General features: G+C 34.7%; 1 protein-coding gene across 1 annotated transcript; it reads left to right on the forward strand.

Moving 5' to 3' along the window:
* The first annotated feature begins 5,287 nt into the window (after positions 1 to 5,287).
* On the forward strand, positions 5,288 to 14,202 carry LOC127842038 (tetratricopeptide repeat protein 17-like). The gene is made up of 3 exons (XM_052371355.1): positions 5,288 to 5,670; positions 10,115 to 10,397; positions 11,810 to 14,202. The coding sequence occupies exons 1-3, from the start codon at positions 5,588 to 5,590 to the stop codon at positions 12,386 to 12,388; spliced, it is 945 nt and encodes a 314-aa protein (XP_052227315.1). The 5' UTR covers positions 5,288 to 5,587; the 3' UTR covers positions 12,389 to 14,202.
* Positions 14,203 to 16,596: the final 2,394 nt, after the last annotated feature.

Consider the following 16,596-nt stretch of genomic DNA (forward strand, 5'->3'; position numbering starts at 1 on the left):
TCAGGGTGATGCTACGATTTTTAAATTACGTAACTCACACGTAAGTATTTTGTTAATTTACTAATAGTAGCTTTACCAAATGTGTTATTTGCCGCTTATTTTGCAATAAAATGTTATTATATTTTAAAAACAAAATGAGCAAGAGTTTCGTTTTTCCATTAAGGTAGCTCACCCATAATGGGCACCTACTTAATTAGCATCATTTCACTGAACTACATGCAAATTATTAGGTAGGCTTTCCATGCTTTTAAAAAATATACTGATTTTTCAAAACCACCCCACGCTCGGCATTTGTCCAGTTTATTTGCACCCCTGGGGTATATGAAAGTTCCATAATTCATCCAGATTTCCAAATATGGGCATGCAGTTGGTGTGTACAGATGCAGTAAAGATGTTTAAAGTTTAAGCAAGATGAAATAAGTATCCTTTTACATACATTTACATTTTATAACTTGTTATCTATGGAAGAGCGCCATGAAATGGAAGTGGTTTCAGCCAAGTAGAAATTGGGTTTGTTAAAAAACAAAGTGTCATAAAATTCAAAATAGTATCATTTAAGTAATATTTTGAACTTAGTTTTTATAGATACACTATATACAGCAAAATACCAAGAAATAGACAAATTTACCGTTTACTTTTTTTAATAAAAATGCAACATGCATGATTCGTATTTACAGCAGTAAATCATCCAATTTAGCCAAAACGTTGTTTTAATTTTAAAAATTGAAGAATGTGCATAAAATTGCAACATATTTAACAATAAACATAGCTTATATGCTATATTAAAATCACATTACCTTAGAAAAGAAATAAAACGCGTCGCAAAAAGTATGCGTTGTCGGCAGGATTCGGAACTGCGCGGGCAAATCCCAAAAAATTTCAAGTCTATCGCCTTATACACTAGGCCACGGCAACTTTACACAAGCTCTTCAATCTTCGAAAAAATCGCAGGAAATCATTATGGGTGTGCTACCTTAATTTACTATTTTTAGAACAAGCACGTGCGCATAGTAACAAATCTTAACAACCATTCAGAAGGGCCGATACTTTGAGAGAATGTGTACATGAAACAGATTACTAAAGGGAGCTTAGTCTAGCCAGTATTTAGTAAAAACATTGCCGATTTAAATGCAGTTTTCGTTGTTATGTCCAAGAATACACATTGAACTTTAAATTGACATATAACTCATGCGTGTTTTTGTATTTTTTCACTTCCAAAATTCGAATGTTTTCATTAAGAGGGCCGATACAACGGAGAGACGTGCTACATATTCATGTTTCTTCTTCGCGCTTGCATAGAATTTCTTGATTAAACCGAACCGATATTTTCTGAAACGAATACTTAATTCACATCGACAAAACCGAAAGCATGACGGATGGCTAAAAATGACCTTGTCATTACAGACGAGCCCGAAAACGCTTGCAGCTACCCTACTGGTATTGTGGCATTTTCTTAAATGTTTCATTGTAAATAAAATTGTGAATTTCACGACACGTTCATTTTTTTTTATTGAGTTGCATTTCACTTTCAAATGTCCAATAAACTTTTCATATCAAGAAATCCTTAATTTGATCTGGCGCACTAGACATTATTGTCAATATATTTTGACCTCCGTGATCGAGACATTTTGGATTCCATTATGAAGGCATTTGAACATCATGGTCAGCAATTTAATCATTGACCAAGAGACATTGTAATCAAATAGTCAAGATATAGAAGGGCATTTGTTGATTTTAGTGTAAGATCGTATGGATAGGAATTGTCCGCCAGTGCATCCATACTGTTTGTCAGTCGAATATTGCGTAACGACAACTCCACGTAGGCATATTACAATTACATATTGGTATATGACAAAGGTTTATTGCATTGAGCTATCCGTTGCAAACATACTGCAACTTTCGTGCGCTAGTGTGACTTTCAATTAATGTATTCTTACGATTAAATGAAATCTCACTCAGTGAGCATCACGTTTTTCAAGTCTCTGATCGCCTTACAGTCTGTACATTACATCTTTACATTAGTACTAGTTGTTACATTAGTGATTGCACTAGCAATCTGGGTTACGCTTACAGAATGGAAAGTTAAACGAGACAACTGCATGAGCTCCAGACATGTTGTTAGAGATAAAGTAATATGAAGTTAATCAAACTGACAAATTGTAATTTTTAATTCATGGAAAGCGGAAGACCAGCAATTCCTTATACTTTATACGTCTCCTAAATAAACAACAAATACAAAGATATAAGTTGAAAATACAGCTTGTATCTTGGTATATATGCCTACGACCAGATGACACGTTTGAAACGTTTGACAATAAACTAATAAACAAATGTGAACAATTTACATTTTGACATAGATTTCATTACTCATACATGAACTAAAGCTCATATAGTTTACACAAAAACGCAAAGCCAAATGGCTATTCCAAGCATATTTACTCGCCAATACAATACACTGAGCCACACCCTGCATGAGACTTTCGTATGCAAAGGAAAAATAATTTTCCTCTCATTCGCTGCGCTTAAACTAGGAAAATTATATTTCCGGCAGTTTCATACAATTGATCGGGACGATTAAAGCCAAGCTATGTGTTAATTTATTAAGTCAATGGCTATTTCTTGTAAAAATAAGTATACACAGGCAGACAGAAAGCTAGTTTAGTGTGCAAAAGGAACATGAAGTTTTGTTTATACGTCTGTTTGTCAGGACGTACGCGTTCAAAAGTCCGTCTCTATCTGTCAGTAACAACGCCATTGGATAAATAACACAGCTATGTTGGACTCGTCGCAGGAAATAGCTTTGACTTTATACAATTAATTTGGGTTAATGATAAGAACATTTAATTAATGTCTACACTGATACGATGTTTTTAATGGACATTTGTTATTTCGTATGTCAACTTCGTGATCGCAAGATAAACATCGCAATTGCGAATCGTGTTCTCTCATTTTCGAGCTGTGGATATACAAGGACAAGAATGCAAAAACTCTGCAGCTTCTGAATAAGCACAAACACAATATTACTTGTCCTTCGCATGAACGAACACGCTCACAAACGCGCGCAGGCATGCATGCACACATGCGAGATTCGCACAGTAGCCCTGTGAGCCCGGCATGTGAGTGTACGTTCAATTGCCCCATTTGCCCGTCTGTCTAGTTTTATACATGGTTTATCTGCTGGTTATATTCATCATGATATCTACAAACGTCATCAAAGTAACATTACTACTCAAAAATCAGCGAAATTGTTCGTACAATATTTCGTAAAATAAAGCTAAACATAAAAAAAAATCATTGTTCCTTATGGCCATTGTTGAAATTACAACGCCAGATGTGGTCTGGTAAAATAGATGTTTGTGGATACAAAATGCTCGTTTTTATTATGGTTTTAACATGGTACCATTTTAGTGTTCTTGTGTCGTATCAATAGATATATTCGCAGGAAATTAACATGGAATTTATTGTTTTCACAAATAAATAAAAACGAGCATTTGTATCTACAAAATCTATGTAATCATACCAATATAGCGTTGAAATTGTGGCTATTGCTATAGGAACACTGATTGTTTAGGTGTTAACTTTATTTTACGAAATACTAAACGAAATTTTCGTTGATTTTGAGCGTTTATTAGAGACTTTACTCATAACCAACAAACTTGAACTCACTACTCTTAAGATGAGCTCTTTTATCATTTATCACGCATGGTTGTACAATTAATACGTTTCATAAATGTATGCATTCGTTGGTCTAAAATGTACACATGCATGTGTACCAGTTATAATTTGTTTTCTATTCGCTATATTCCAGTTATGACTACCCGGTATAAGTTTCGAAGTAACATCTCGTATGATTTTGTTTATATATATATATATATATATATATATATATATATATATATATATATATATATATATATATATATATATATATATATGCGTTATTCATACTTGGGGCCCCATTTATTCCATCTTCATGAAACTTGGTCAGAAGATTCATCCCAATAATATCTTGGACGAGTTCGAAAATGATGCCGGTTGGTTGAAAAACATGGCGCAGGGGCGGGGAATTTTTCCTATATGGCTGTAGTAAAACCTTGTTAACACTCTAGAGGCCACATTTATTTTCCGATCTTCATGAAACTTGGTCAGAAGATTTGTCCCAATGATATCTTGGATGAGTTCAAAAATGGTTTGGTTGCTTTAAAACATGGTCACCCAGGGCGGGGCATTTTTCCTTAAATGGCCATATATGGCTTAAGTAAAACTTGTTTACACTCTAGAGGGCCACATTTATTGTCCAATCTTCATGAAATTTGGTTAGAAGATTGGTTCTCAATGAATCTTAGATGAATTCTAAAATAATATGTTTGCTTGAAAACATGGCTTCCAAGAGGCGGGGCACTCTAGAGGCCACATGCATTTACTGTCCGATCTTCATGAAACTTGGTCAGAAGATTTAACACGATATTATCTTGAAAGAGTTGAAAATGATGCCGGCTGGTTGAAAAACATGGCTGCCAGGGGGCGGGGCAATTTCTCCTGATATGGCTATAGTAAAACCTTGTTTACACTCTAGAGGTCACGTTTTATTTTCCGATCTTCATGAAACTTGGTCAGAAGATTTGCCCGAATAAGATCTTGTTATCTCAGGTGAGCGACTTTGGGCCTTTTAGGCCTCTTGTTTAGTTAGAGTAAAGGGTTGAAAGAGAATCTAAATTATTATTTCGTTTTTATTAGAGGTTAATTAACACATGGATAACTATTCATACTGCCCACCGTAACAACCCTTAGTACAGCCATAAAAGCCTGAGGCCGAAAGCTCGCGGGTTCTTATAAGTGTTGGAAAAACGAGGTAAATGCAAGACCTCGTGGTGTTGATAAACTTGGTTAATGGCCTCTATTAATTAGTTAATGGTTATATTTTTACATTGCCAAACTCTCTCTTTATGTTTATCAGAGAAAATGTATCTCCTTGAAATAATGCAGACACTAGATTCTTTGTGACGTACTTTAGGGGGCTCCAAGATGTTATGACAGGGGGAGGGGGTGACATACTTTATGGACGGCCCCTTGTGTGTGTGTGAACATGAATGTACGATTGACACGTAACTTAATTTGCCCTTCATCATCGTGTGCTACTAATTATTTATCGAATGATTAATTATTATGCATTTTGGATAGATATAAACATTTGGTAGAATTGAGAAAGACTAATAAACCCAGCATATATGTGAGAGCAAGGAACGACAACTCTGACTACAAAAATAGACCGGAAATAATCGACCCCGCCATTTTGAAAATATTTGGCACCATCTGTCAACATTTTCAAGTGGATTTTCTCGCCTCTGTGGCGCCATAGCGGAAGAATGAGCTACGAATTGCCATGTATGTCGTACATGGCAATGTATATCATATCTGTGCACATTGTAAGCAGCAACTCTCGCAGTTCTCTGTCGGCAAATCATTGGAGGTTAAATCTTGACGTTGGAAAAGTTGTTCAGGCCGAAGATGACCAGTTGCCGGGCGGTCCGAGCGATGATCCGATGTTTAGAATTTTAACAATAAACGGTTAGATGAAGGTGGTTGGATGGTTGACGAGCATGTCGAATGCTCCGTTTGCAGGAGATGGAGAAGCATGTTGAACAAAGTCCCATTCCAAACCCTGCAAAGGTGATCTGTTCAACTGCTGTCTTAAAATATTTATTAAGTGTCTGGTCAGGAAACATTACCAATTGATGATGGCCCCAGTCAATTACTTTTACTTCATAGTTCCTATAGACCACAGTCAATTGCTGACTTTTACAGGAAGGCCTATTATAGGTGGCTGGGTATTGACACTTCCTAGTCCATATAAACGGACTCCCAGAGCCTTTGATAATTTTTGCTATGGCGGCTCTGGCAAGTCCATATGCACCCCTTCATAAACATGGGTGCAGTTTCAGCGCAGCAGAATCGTGCGCTTCACTAAACAGACGTTCTTTTGAGACAAATTGAGGAAAATAATGAATAAACTTCATAAACATGTAAAATTTACCTGAATGGCAACCTACTCGATGTCATCCTTTGCATGCACCCTATAAAAACACGATGATGTTTCAACACACTTTTCTCGCTGACATGTTCATGTTTTAAATTTTGAAACAGTGTATTCTGTATCGAATACCACATCGTTATCGACTTTATAGGCTGGAGCACATAACCCCGACGTGCAAAATATTGGTGTTCTGCGACCTAACCAATATTGGGGTAAATTTTCCAATATGGCGGATACAAAACCTAAGTCAATAAAATCAATTATTTCTTGGCTTTAATGGTACCAGTTGGATGAGTTTGTGGTTTAGATAAGTAAAGTTGTATAAGTTCTTGCAGTTTCAGTGTTCCTTAACCCTTGCATTGTTTGATAACATTTTGCCCCCATGGCAAAGAGAGCTAGAGCACATTGCAACTACAGCAACCCATTGGGTTATAAGCTGATAGTTGAATTATTGCAACTAGGACACTGCCTAGCTGAAATAATTCGCGTTCAGAATAAATCTGAACGCTGAAACAAACCGGTCTGTAAAAACCATAACGAAAAATAAATACAATATTATTATGGGGAATTACAGTATTTACAAGTGTATATATCTGAAATCTACCCGTTGTTTGACAAATATGAACTTAGATCACAAAAATTACCTGTATTTCATTCGAAATCATAGACATGGAACAATCATTTTCTCAAAGGCAACCATTTTGGCATTGTTTTGTTGTTGTTATTTCGTACCATAGCTATTTCGTACCTATTACTTTTGGGTTATTTTGGTGCTGTCAATTCTAATATTTTGAGTTATAATAGTTATAATTCTTTTTTGCTTCTTCTTCTTACTATTTCCAATTTCATTTCTTACTGTTTTGCGCATATTGCACAAATAATTTTTTTGTGTTCGAACTCAGTTACAAACATAGTTGAATTTAACCTCCAGTTCAAGGGAGATAACTTGAACCTATACTATACAAGGATTATATTGGATAAACACAACTCGAAATATAGTTTATTAACAGGTAAATTTCGATATATATTTTGCTCATATATACTATTTAGGCAACGTTCTTTCATAATAGTCATAAATATGTGTGTATTTAAATTCAGGAGTGATGCGACCAAAATTCTTGTCGGAACTCTTGCTATTAAAAAGATAGAGTGGACTATTGACGCCAAGAGTCTGCCAAAGCAAAAATCATCAAAAGACTCTTATGGCGGCAGTTTATATTGACTAGGACACTTCCAAGTCCGTTTCCTGGGAAGAAACTAGTATACTCAAACCCGGTTGACTCGCAGGTCAGGTTGAACTAGCGGTATTTCATTAGCGCCCTCTAGATTTTGTTAATAAACAAATCTGCGTGACCTACTTGTCAAATCTGACAGAAAATATCTCACGCTACAATTTGGAATTGATTTTGGTAATTAAAAGTCGTAAAGTTCAGACTTTAAGAATATTTGAATTTTTATACTAAGGTTAATTGTCGGAACGAAAAATAAGACAGTGCTTGAAAATAACTGTGCTATTTATTTTATTTGATGTCCCAAATTTCATATATTTAAATTGTTATATACGTTATTGATTGTTACTTTGAATGATATGTCAGAGTTTTGAGCATTCATGTTATATTTAATATTGGTGCTGTTTAAACTTTAACCTATTTACCCGCGAGTCTACCGGGCGAAAAAAATAAACAACAATGGTGGACAGTGGTGTTGGATTTGTTCTACGGCAGTGAATTTTGAAGGATTTTCGTCATAAAAAGGCAATTGTCCATTAAAGTGAAGTTAAATATAATTGTCCTTTTAATCATTTTCTGATATATGAAGATGGTTTCTAGACGAAAGTGAATATTCATGAAGTACCGCGAGTCCACCGTGTTTGCAGTATACTTGGTGTCTATGGAGGAGATAATGATAACTCCTCAAGTAGGGAGGGAATCCATGAACTCCCGATGGCTATGCGGACACCAGTCAGTGCTCCAGCTAGGCCTAAATTGAAGGGCGCCCCGCCCTGCCCTCCCAAACCTCCGCCCTTCCCTTCCTAGGGCCCCCTCTGCCCTAAAAAGATTATTTTATTTTTTTTACATATGATGATTCATTAAATCTGTAATTACAATACATTGTAATTAATTTATTTCTCATTGTAGACATTATATTTGAATTGTTTAATGATAATGGGAATAATATATTCTAAACAATTATTAATAACATTTAAATTAACATGCAAGAGGAATCATTCCAGAAAACGCCCCGCACGCTCAAAAGTGCCCTTTTGACAAAATACTGCATGTCCAAAGTGCCCTTTTGACAAAAAGCCCCCCCTTCCCTTTTCAAATCCTAGCTGGAGCACTGAAGAGGAAGCATTCCAGAAACGCCTCCCGCGCGCTCAAAAGCACCCTTTTGACCAAAATACTGCGTGTCCAAAGTGCCCTTTTGACAAAAAAGCCCCCCCCTGCCCTTTTCAAATCCTTGCTGGAGCACTGGGTCACCTCAGCCACTACACCACCGCGTTCTTAAAATTATGGCACGCAATTAAAGAGATATTTTTTCCACTCATAGTTTATAATTAAGAAAAAAGATTTGAATAGACCCAAAAAAGCAGGAATTTGTTTGGCTTACCAGGCAGCCTTTTCTCACTTATTTTTCAAGGCTCAGTGGCAAGGTGGGCAGAAAGAGGATTTCCCCTCTTCCGTGTAGTTTGTTGCAAACTTTCTACTTGTCATATAAGACATAATTTATGGTTGGTTCTTGTTGCGTTGTGGGTTTGAAGATTGCGTGATATTCCTTGATAGAATGTTCGCATATGCTGCAGTCAGTTACAAAATGTCATTATTGTTTTGCTGATCAAAAAATGCAACAAAAAGAGGTCAGTATTGTTATTCATCAAATATTTCTTCTTTTGTGTATAATTCTAATTTCATATAGTTTTCCTAAGTAAAACAAAATAGTTTATTTATGAGTTTTTGCCATACTACATCGTCTGTTGACATTTTTTTACAAGAAAATTAACCTCAACTGCAATATCAGTTTTAAGGATTTTTATAGTATAATGCAAATCTTGAAATTTTAAATAGGCAGAATAACCAGCTGGACAAGAACCTTTTTTCAGATAACACCATCATTATTCCAGCCGTATTTAGTCAAAATGCACAAATAGTAAACAGTTTGTATCCATTTAAAGATCCATAAACACTCAAAATCACAAATACTTCTCAAATAAAGTTAATCAATACAAAAATCAATGTTCCTTATAGCAATAGTCCCAATTTCAATGCTAGATCTGATAGCATTGATTGATTTGATAAAAGAAATTTCATGTACGGTACTGCTTGTTTATATTTTCACGTCAATATCTGAACATTTACGCTCATACATGTACGAGAGAGTTGCATTGGGCAGCTTTGGGAGCATGACGTAGTTGTTTTGAATTATCCTTATGTTATTAATTTGCAGAGCACTCTGCTCTTAGTGTTTCAGCAAGAAAAAAGAAAAAACAAAAGAGAGAGTTGAACAAAAATGAAAGTGTGAGTGGGGCGATACATAACTTAATGGAATTGCATCAAGGAACGAATGGAGTTTTCCCATGATTTTGAAATTGCCCATAATCTATTATAATAATTAATAGCGCACGTACATAATAGAAAGCACAGGCAATTGCGCTCCAAACCATGCACATTAGCGCAAACTGAATGAATAAGATCCTGACATGAAATCATCTGTTAAACAAAACAAGATGACGAATTGAAAACCATTTTAGATTTTAAATTGTTGGAGAATGTTTGTATTTTTCACGTTTTTAAACCAAGGTTACTTGTTTAAGGGTCTTCCTATTATAATTAACTGTTGTATGGAACGTTTGTTGTTGTTACAGTTTTCATTTAGCAGCACAGAACTTGCCATACTAGTATTTGTCAGTGTTTATGTATCGTTAAACAAATAAATGCTATTAAATGGGGTAGAGCTTCTATTTACTTCAGTTCTGTAGAATTCTTATGCAGTCAAAAGAAATTACATGTACTGCATTTAATATAATAATTTCTATATTATATTACCATTAATATTTGTAATCACATTTTGGTTGCTCTTCAGATGTGATTATTGTGCCATGCCGAGTGAATCCCAAAAACAGACGAGTAAAAAGGAGGCCAAAGAACATAAGGATGAACTTAAAGATAACAAGAGAGTACTGACTTGTGGTAAACCTGTGAATTTTACTCAGTATGACCATCTACGAGGAATCGCCAATCGAAGCGAGCATCCCCACGTTCCAGAACCGGAGGTCGCCTTGATGTTCCGCAAGAAGGGATCGAGGTCTTCTCCAGAAGTTGACATGACAGAACTCGAAATTAAATTACGGAAGCAGAAGAAAGAGGTATTGATGATTTGGCTTTTTGGCTTGTATTTTTTTGCTGCGTGAACCAGGTATTAATGCCATATTTAGTACTAGTATTAAAATAATGGAGTTTAAGATTATTCAAACTGTTTGGTACTTTTGATGGAATATTTGTTTTGCAAAGTGCAATTGCAAATTTTAATTGGAAAGCGCAAGTGATAAACCAGTACATTTGGTTTGTAAAATTGTACATAATACTGATTAAACCACTGTTTGTGGGTTGGCTAAAACTTTTGCCAAATGGTAAAAGGGCTGTCACACAAAAATTGTGTGGGTCCGGACTTCCCAGTGTTGAATGTTGGAGGTCACGACCATTGCAGGCACAACAATGCCAATGCAATCAAAATTCTATTTTACTCGTTTTTGTATTAGAGTGATTATTATTTTAAAGATCCCAACTTATTCACTAAAAGACTGGATTTGTACTTTGGCATACAATTATATAAATCATTTTTAAAGGTACTTGCTCACAGATTTTCATATTTTTTTTAAAATGTCATAGTGGCATTGAATGAATTTATCAACAAAACTGTAATATTTAGAATAGTTGTTGAAAGCGATAATAAAAAGATAAAAGTTTAAAGCATTTTTTTAAACATTAGTGTTACATTGCTTCTTTGAATAAAATTCATACATTATTTTTCGAATCTGTGACCATTTGTTTGAATATAGTCGTTTTGCCAAACTGTAAAAGTCCCTTTTAGATTCGTAAAACATTCCTAAGGTTGTTTTTAGAATAATTGACTTGTATTTTGTACTATTCCATTGATTTATTTTATTTTTTGTTCTAAATTTGATGGTTCTGTTTAACAACAACACAGAAAATAAGAAAAATAAAAAACAACAAATAACTAAAGCTGTTCCCAAAACAGCGTGCTCATATTTTCTTTTGCTTTGATTGTTTAATGTATGTTTTGTGTCACTCACATTATATAAACATTAAAAATACTAAAATACTTACAATGTACCTTGTATACAAACAGTTTAGAACAAGGCTATTGTCAAGCAATATGGCCCCCTACCGGCTCCACCATTGCCAGAAATTCCACCATTTTCAGAATTGCAACCACAATTTTTGACGTAGGAACAAAATGAAATGACGTGCATAATGCCCATATTGCCATCAATCCATGTTGCAAGTTTCATGAAAAAATATGAAGAACTTTTTAAGTTATCGCAGGATCCAGAAAAATGTGACAGACAGACAGACTGACTGACACACAGAGCGCAAACCATAAGTCCCCTCCAGTTTCACCGGTAGGGGACAAAAAAAGCCAGGAAGTCTGACAACAATCAATAAAGTGACTTATTCAAAATTAACAGTTAACTCTGTCTTGCTAAAGTTAATAAATGTTTAACAACATTTATTGTACAATCTTCTCTATTTTCAGAATCCCAAATCTCCAGATACACTCACGCAGATTGGAAATTATTGGCGGATAAAAGGCAACACACAGTTTTCCATAGAATGTTTCAGAAAAGCATTGTCGATCTCACCTAATAGTCCCGATATCCTTTTATACCTCGCAAGAATTTTATTTCATCTGCAGTACCTAGACGACGCTATTTTCTTAACGCGCAAGTCGCTTATAATGCAGCCAAACGAGCAAGACTCGTGGCATCAACATTTTACTCTGGGCGAGATATTAAAGGCATATGGCCATGTTAAAGAGGCGAGTATGCATTTTGAACACGCCTTGGAACTCAACCCAGGTTTTCAACGGGCAGAGGCTCATTTACGCGATCTTAAAGGAGCCCCGAGCCCCTCGATGACACAGTACACGTTGTTTATCATTCTCTTCCTAATAATGGGCGTAGTCTTCGGTGTTATTACGTCGATGGAGGCAAACTACGATGAGGCTGCGGAGGGTAAACCCCAGCGACACTTCAACAGGGCTATGGCCATGCGATCAATGAAATTGGGCATTAATCCGAAATTGATACGTATGCGGAAATTGAATGGAGTGTAGATGATGTTGTTTGCAGTTTGATTGGGCCAGTTATTGGTTAAACCTTGAGCTATGTGCTTTAGAAATTCATTTGGAAGTTTTGTTATTGATGAAGTCTTCAGTTACTTAAACAAATGTTTAAATTTTTGTTTACAACTAATATTTTGATGAAACTAATTACATGGAAGCCAGGTGCATCTTTATTTTTATAATAAACACATTTTTAGTACAGCTAGGCAAAGAAAACTTTGTTTGTTGGTTGAAAAGATTAATACAATATTATTTTTTATTATAATTAAAATATGTTAATTTTATTTTCATGAAGGGAAATGTTCACGAATGGACGCATTCTCCAATGTTTATCATAAATTCTTACAACAAAAGATTTATGTAATGTATAATTGTAAACTAGGCATATTAACACTCAGAACATAGAGCTGTACTAACAATATCTTCTTGTTAAAAGTTTAACCCTGGGTTTAAAAAAGTATTAAGCATTTGTTATGCTTTTCAGTGAAATTAGATTACAGTACTTTTGTTGTTAAACATTTCTTCAGATTGTGGTGAAAACATAGATTACTTATAAAATGTACTACCGTTATCTGCCAACATGAAATATTCAAGCCAGATAGGCAAAGTGACCTTTTCACAGGTTTTGGCATGTATTTAAATTTGTCTTTAAACATTTAATATTGATAAATGTAAACATGGGATCTAAAAAGCTCCCGTAAAAAAAAGAAAAATAAAATTAAAGAAAGATAAAAAAGTAACACTCAACTGGGCTCGAACCGCTGACCCCTGAAGTAAAAGTCTAACGCTTAGACCACTCGGCCATCCATGCTTATACAATGACTGATATATTTTAAACTTTATATAAGCAATCCTCATAGTGTCACAAAATATATCAACAACAACGAACTCTCCAAATTATTCAATCATTTCGCGTTGCAATGCTTTATAATTTTCAGGTTTTTAAATCGTCAAAAGATGCATATAATTGATATTTTAGAGCATGGTGAATGTTCTGTTTAACTGTTTCCTCATCAATATCAAAGCTACAATGAAAATTGCTAATCTAAAACATTTTCTTTTTCAATTTACCAAAACTTGAAAAGATCCCTTTCAGGCATTTGTCTTTTATTTAATCTGTTTTACCCGATTTGCGAGCATTTTTTTCTTTTAAATTTTTGTCGAATTCCGACATTGAATGGCACATTTCAAAATATAAAAATTGTGAACATTTCCCTTTCATGTTTCTTTCCGGAATAAAAATCACAATTTATTTATAAATTTATTATGTGACAGAACAAACATAATTGTCGCATAATAATTTTGCCTTACATGACAAAGTATTTTTTTAAGCTGAAAAAAATAATCTTGGACACTGACCTGTATTTAAATTGATTTTACAAATCTGATTATGAAATGGGGTAAAGCCGAAATTGTATTTACTTTACATGAGTGTGAACATGTTGCAAAGTATATTGTTTGATTATTTTAGTAAAACAATTCAGTATACACTTTCAACATGTTATTATGTTTATTCTCATGTCTATTTATTAGTAATGTCTGATTTAAACAATGTATATTACTTTTTTGGTTACTTGCCATGTACTCATATATTTGTGATTTTTAGTGGATCATTTACAAAAATGGGAGGATCAGATTGCCAAAGGAGGAACATGTTGTATACAAAAAAGTAAAGAGAACAGCCAAAATTATATTTGTAAAATATTAAAAACTTGCAGGGAAATTATATTTTGATTTGATATATCGAGTCTTATTGACAGCATTGAAAGTGTTATTCAATATACAATATTTACAAGCTTACCAAAGTTTGTCTTTTATTGAGGTTGAAACGCTTAAGGGGAGCTATCATGGTCAATCATCAATAGAGTCGTGTACTGAGAAAACTGGTCTTAATGCATGTGCGTAAAGTGTCATCCCAGATTATCCTGTGCAGTCCGCACAAGCTAATCAGGCACGACACTTTCCGCTTTTATGACATTTTTCGTTGAAATGAAGTTTCTTCTTAGCAAAATTCCAATTTAGGCAGAAATTGTCGTCCCTGATTAGCCTGTGCAGACTGCACAGGCTTATCTTGGACTACACTTTACGCACATGCATTATGCCCAGTTTTCTCAGAACGCGACTCAATAAAGGTTACTTCAGCATCACAAAATGATAGCTATCATTTTAATAATTGTGATCAACTTCAGAAAATCAAGTTGTGCTTACAGTTTTATATTGATGATCAGAAAAAAGCACACAAACCTAGATTCAGAGAAGTGTTTTTATTTTTGTTGCTAAGCAGGTTGCTGAAATGCCTTAAACAATGGTCAAGTGGCACGATTAGACTGGCTTCCTGACGAGCTTCATTCAGGATTGTAGGTCAAACATAATTCAGTTATAAACAGTTTGTTCCTGGACAAAACAAAAAGACTAGTCCCATGATGTATTATTATTTATGTTTGCAAGCAAAATATATATTGTGAAAAGACAAAAATCAATGAACAGAATTTACTTGCCTTCTTAAGGTTGAAAAATTAAGTGAACAATTTCTTCATAAAAAAACTTTATCTTCATTAAACAACAAGTTAACATGGGTAGTATTGTTTCTATTTTGCTTCGTTTCTTTTTGTGATCATTGTCCAAGCTAGTATATGTAAAGCTGTCCATTTTTTTAATTCTTCTAAATATTCCAGGAAAAATTGTGTGTGCAACTCTAATGAAAATCTAAAATGTTATGGCAAACTATTTAACAAAACCACTGGCCATCCTTAAATCTCCAAATGAAAAGCACTTATTAACATGCCGAGGTAAATTGAAGAACATAGTCGCACCAATGTACACAAATGGTCAAAAAACAACAACGGATATTATGATATGATCATCGGTTCTCTCACCATTTACAATGTGTTGACTACTGAATATATAATGTGGTTTTCAACAATGTAAAAAGACTTCAATTAAGATGAGCATAGCAGGGTCATCATGGCATAATGGATATGGTGTCAGCCTAGGGACCGGGCGGTCAAGGCTGCGATCCGCACTGTGGGAGCATTCTTTAGTGCGTTTCAAATAAGTAGTAAGTACTTCAACTGCAATCAAGCTCAAGTAATAATAACGTTGAGCAACTATATGTAACCTTTATGTTTGGTTACAAGCGGAAGAAAAATGAACATTAAGACAACCAGTTACTGCTGACACATGGTGAGCTATAGTACTGTAGTTATTAATTATTTGTAATAAACTTCAACAATTTTACCAGAGTTGAAGAAGCTTTTAGGAAGGTTATTTTAGTGAGATTACTTGGTATTGTAAGTTTGTAAACCATTAATCGCTCCTCTCCTTGTACCTGAGAACATTTTTACATAAATGTTTCTACACAGAATATTTTTAGAAACTACAACTTACTGTACAATTTTAATGATTAACACACATTTTTGACTTGGACATATTCTGATTTTCAAATGTGATGTGTTGTATTCATCATGTAACACTTGTTACGTTTAACATTATATTAAAGGATTTCACCTCGAAACTAAAATATGTCACCCTAAACATTCATATGTAAACTGTACATTAATCAAAATTGATTTCCCTTATGATCTTTAAATATGGCCTTACCAAACAATCGATTTTGGCACATATCTTGGAAACTGGATGATTTACAAATGACCTGGAAGGTCTTGCTCTCCACATTATATAAATATTGCATTGTTGGGAGGGCAAAAGAGCATTTTGTAAACCTGAGGCAGCGATGCTAATGACAAGGATGATGCATGTTATATGCATTATAAGAAGAAAATTGTGGTGCAATAAATTGCCCTATTGGTGCAAAAAGGTACCATGTGCCTTCTAATTTCAATGTAACATGGTACCTTTTTGCACCCAGGCGGTGATAAATCAAAATGTTGCTCACTGCAGTTTACAGGGCAACCTTCCTATGTGTAATACTTCCGTTAAGAGGGTGACATTGCCTCACGTAATATTTAAATTATGCCTGCTGCAGTTTAAAGAGCCACTTTGCCCTGTGAAATATCAAAATATGGCCTGCTGAAGCTTACATGGATTATTTAGAGAAATAAAGATTTGGGGTATAATAAAATGGCCTGTATTGCCTATGAACTTGAAATTTGACACAAAAAGAACATCTCTTGACTGCCCGAAGGGCTTATCAGTCCTCGGTGAACATAAGCAGATAGAACAATTTGACTTTGGTCAAA

This window comes from Dreissena polymorpha, chromosome 8 (assembly GCF_020536995.1).
Source record: "Dreissena polymorpha isolate Duluth1 chromosome 8, UMN_Dpol_1.0, whole genome shotgun sequence".
NCBI classification, from domain to species: Eukaryota; Metazoa; Mollusca; class Bivalvia; order Myida; family Dreissenidae; genus Dreissena; species Dreissena polymorpha.